Genomic DNA, 4637 nt, shown 5'->3' with positions numbered 1-4637 from the left:
GGGTGCTGTGTGTACATTAATGAGGAAAAAAATGAACTTAAATGATTTTAGCATATGGCTGCAATATAACAAAGAGTGAAAAATTTAAAGGGGTCTGAATACTTTCCGTACCCACTGTAGATGATCTTATGGAAATCTTATTGCCTTATCCTGTTTCTGTCTGTAGCAGATTGTGTTTGCAAACTGTTTTGGGTATCTGCTAGATGCATGTATTCTCTCCCTCCTTTATCAGCTGTAGTTTGAGTGTGTGCATAGCTCCAGCAGCATAACAAGGATTCCTACAGGGAGCAATCATTTTCTGAGAAAGTGCTGTTTTGCTCTCTGTTGGGATTTTTCAGGAAGCCCTGTGATCTCTATGCAGCTAAAGTTTCTTCGATTTGCAAATCACTTCACCTGTTCTTCACTTGAAGGAAGCCAAAACATTGTTTGTGTTTGCAGGCTGCTTGATTTATTTCTTTGTGGAAATCGTAATTAATTTATTTTCTGATGTTTAGGTATAAGCACAGAGCAAACACTGCCGTGCAAGATGCCAAGTCAGAATTCAGTAAGTTTTATCTATGCTTTTGAATAAAACAATTTCGTGGCAATTCACCTTGTATTCTTGACATATTTCAGCCTGGACTAAAGTGGCAGAAAGACCAACAGACTGACATCGATTTCCATGAATCCATGCCAATATAAGAATGCACACTACTATATTTTTCCTTTGCAGCTTTTCACAGTTTTTACACATTATTTCACATTCTGCAGGCAACCTCTAGTTCTCCACATTTCACTGCTCTTAGTCTGAAACCAGCGGGCAGTGACGGGCGGTATCATGTGGATAAAAAAAACCAGCATTACAACAGAGACTACACAGAAACTGCCTGTGTGAGAGAGTTTATTTCAGATTATATCTCTGCTTGTCAACTGAAAACTGTGTTGCGCTTGCACCTGCCTTCAGTGCCGCCTGAAGTTGTTTGGATGATCAGATTACTCTTTGTCTTTGCCTGTATCTTGTATGCACGTAGATTCTTGTACACCTGCTTTAAAGGTATCTGATTTCATCATAGATGTATGCTGAAAGGGCATCCAGGCATATATAAACAAACCTGGTGGGATTTCTTCTTTTAAATTCTGAATTTCCCTAAGCTCCGGGGTGAAAGCTGCTCTTCCACCTGCCTCTGGTTTAGTGAGAGAATCTTTTTCACATATTCTATTTGTATGAACTTTAACTGTCAACAGAAAATGAGGGCTTAATATTAGAATCTTTGTGTGAGCTCAAACCAGAGGGAATGGAGGCGTAGATATATACAGTAATCGTTATTAGCAATTCAGCTCTGTGTATTGTGTCTCCTCCATCACAGACACTATCCTGCAACTTCTGAATACTAAAAGCCTACTGCTCCTGGGTCCGTGCATGGCATACAGCGGTAAGTCTAATGTAAAAAGTACTTTAGCCTCCAGTGAGGACTTGTAGCTACAGCATTTCCTCCTTGTTCTCCAGGCCTCGAGCTGGCTTTCTATAGTGGAGTGTACGGGACATGTGTTGGAGCAACTGCACAGTTTGGAGAAGCAGCCAAAGGATTGATCGGTATCTCTGGGATCGTGGTAGGCGCTGGAGAAATAGTGGGTATGTTTTCTTATCTCAATCGGACCTTTCTGAGCTGATTTATTTCATGGAGTTCAAGTAGAGGATGTTCTTTCCTATTAGGTGGAGGCTTGTTCGGACTGTTGTGTAAGAACAGTGGCTTCAGACGAACCTCTGTGGTGTTCCTGGGAATGGTTGTCCATTTCATTGCGTTCTATTTGATCTTCCTCAACATCCCTGACGATGCCCCCGTCGTCTTTAAAACCACCACTCAGAAAAACCCGTATCTAATTCCAAGGTAGTTAATTTCTCAGATACTTTAAAGGCCAGTTGTGCTTCTCTTTTGTTTTAATAAGTACTTTTCCTTTCTCAGCGTACCCGTTGCCCTGCTGTGCAGCTTCTTGCTTGGACTTGGGGACAGTTGTTTCAACACACAGCTCTACAGTCTATTAGGCTGTGTTTATACTGAACAAAGCACACCTGCTTTTGCCATCTTCAAATTCATCCAGGTAATCCCGAGTTGCCAGTTCTCAGACATTGTTAGCAGAGTTGTGCAAAGCTAGGTTGAAATGGTATCTTGTCAAGTGTGAAATAAATTCACCTGAAGCCCCATTAAAAAGGAAAAGAACAAGACACATGTATGCCTCTTTATCTCTCCTTTTTTCTTTGCTGCAAAATTGGTCTCCTAACCAGAAACAGACCCTCAGAATTGTGGTATTTTCTTTGCATGTTTTCTAAATATTAAAACATGAACAATAATTTAGATGTAGTATATTAGAACAACCATGGTCAATAGGTCAAATTAAGAGAATTTGCCATTTGATGATAGGTCTTTTCATCTTATGCATAATACAGTATTGTACATAAAAATAGAATTAAAATGTTACACATTCTAGCATAACCCTGGGATGGTTTGGATGCAACCTGTAGAGAATACCTCCAGCCTCTATTGGGCCCTCCAAACTCTTTTATACGACTATGAATGCAGCATGAACACCATATAAACACGGCTTCAGACCTGCCAAGCATAGTTATGGTTGCTAAGCTATGATTGGCCAATCGCTGTTCTGACAAAGAATATGAATAACATATCAGTGTTACTCAGCAAAATCAAATCTGTTCTCCGTTGTCAGTCTGTTTTTGCAGCAGTGGCGTTCTTCTACAGCGGTTACCTCCTGTTGATGTGGCAGATGCTGCCGATGATCATCCTGGGCTTCACTGGGACACTCTGCTTCTTTGTGGTGGAGAGGATGCAGAACATCTCTGTAGATTTGCAGGAATATTAGACATTTTGGTATCAGTATGGATGGTTTTGTGGGAGAAACAGAGACAATCAGGAAAAACTATCATTTTACTTTTATTTCATTACAAGTTATTTTAAAATCTCTTTTTATTATAAGGTTGTTTGGATAGCATTCACACTTGAAATAGTTTGAATTGATGCCACAACGGAAACCAAGTTGCCTTAAGAATAATATTATTGTTATCAGTCAGCCTGGATTGGGCCTAGGACATTTTCTCTTTTATTACCCAATACACAGCGATCATTGTTAATCATTAACATTATTTTTCTACTGCACCGCTGCACTATTGATCTTACTGTAGGATTGTAAAAATAGCCTTTCAACTGATCTTGTGCCTGTCTGCTTTCAGCTCAGGTTTGTTATTAAAGTGTCATTGTTGAAAATATTTATGTACTGTGTCTAAAACTGTTTAAACTCTCTGTTTATAACTTATCAAAAAATGGATGAAAATAATGAAATATTGTTCCTGTCACTATGATTCAGAAAAAAATGCAAACTATTTAATGTCTGATAATCACTGTTCTTGCACTTTGTTTCATTAATTCTGCATATTAACATCCATGTTTTCCTCCAGTTTTGTGACTCATCAATAAATAAAAGTTCTAACCATTTTGCATTTTCAATGATTTAATTAAAACTAAGAAGCACCAGTACATGTAGATCAGGTGGTGTCAGTCAAGGCCACTGAAAGCGAATGACTTTCAATAAAATGTTTAGATCAATGAATAAATAATATTTAAAGTATTGAGAATATACTATTAGTTATCTTGCTAAAAATGTGTATATCAAACAAATTCAGGACTGCTGGGTGAGTCACTAGCATCATCTCACACTTGAATTTTATGATCCTTGACTGACCCAAGTTACAGAACTGATGTTCCATTCAGCACCTGAACTCAGCAGTAGGTTGCATTATCAGGATGGTCTTACTGAAGAAAACCAGGAACAGGTCTTTTGACTTCAGCCTGTTTCAGATTTAAAGGGGTTTTGGGCTGTCCACACCAACAGTCCATCGAAAAGTCACATTACCACCTCACAAACAATAAAGTTAATGAATTTAATCCGAACTTGCCTGATTTACATGAAAACCCCTGAGGCCATTAATCAAAAGTGCAGCAGGTGGAGAGGGTCTAGGTGGAAGAGAAAGGGTATAGGACCACAAGTCCCACATTACTTTACTGGTAATTGACTATTGATTACATTAATGAGAGTAAGCATTTTTGTGTGGACCTAAGTCAATTGTGCCACTTGCCCGACCACAACAAAGCACTGACGGGCAAAGTGAAGTATACGGCGTTTACTCACAGATTCAGATACTGTTGGGGTCTATATGATTGTTTTAGTGAGATAACCTTATAAAGTAACTAGATTTGGATAGGTCTATTACCTGGACAACGGAACAGCTATTTGTTCGCCCATGAAAATCAATGTTTTTCCCCCCAACAGTTTCTTTAACAGCAGTGGCTGGGGCACCTCCTTAAAGGCTGTTAGTCTGTCATTTTCACTATAAAACCTAAATAAAGCTGCTACTTACCGTTACTCTGCTAAGCTAGTTACCTTTTAGCAGGACCACTTTATTTGGTGTTACTTGTTTTTACCAAGTTGTTTAACAAACTCAAGTACTAAGATGTTGGGGCTTCACAACTGATTTGTCAAAGTGGGTAAATTAGCTGTAGCTATCTCACTAGCTACCTAATTAACTGGACTGCCATTGCAGTTTTTTTTTTTTTTTTTTTTTTTTTACATTTTTTTTTTTTTTATAA

The 4637-nt window shown here is 38.5% G+C and overlaps 1 protein-coding gene across 1 annotated transcript in view; it reads left to right on the top strand.

Annotated features, from left to right (window-relative positions):
* The window catches only part of LOC109966024 (UNC93-like protein MFSD11), an 11330-nt gene extending 7862 nt beyond the window's left edge, over positions 1–3468 (top strand). Inside the window, exons 8-13 of the mRNA XM_020610576.1 lie at positions 495–544; positions 1347–1412; positions 1487–1612; positions 1694–1868; positions 1944–2079; positions 2704–3468. Of these exons, the coding sequence (XP_020466232.1) occupies positions 495–544; positions 1347–1412; positions 1487–1612; positions 1694–1868; positions 1944–2079; positions 2704–2856 (706 nt within the window). The 3' untranslated portion in view covers positions 2857–3468. The remainder of the gene's footprint in view (positions 1–494; positions 545–1346; positions 1413–1486; positions 1613–1693; positions 1869–1943; positions 2080–2703) is intronic.
* The last annotated feature ends 1169 nt before the right edge of the window (positions 3469–4637 follow it).

This window comes from Monopterus albus, unplaced genomic scaffold, assembly GCF_001952655.1.
Source record: "Monopterus albus unplaced genomic scaffold, M_albus_1.0 scaffold105.1, whole genome shotgun sequence".
In the NCBI taxonomy this organism is placed as follows: domain Eukaryota; kingdom Metazoa; phylum Chordata; class Actinopteri; order Synbranchiformes; family Synbranchidae; genus Monopterus; species Monopterus albus.
The sequence above is the reverse complement of the archived record's forward strand: the minus strand, read 5'-3'. Positions and strand labels throughout refer to the sequence as shown.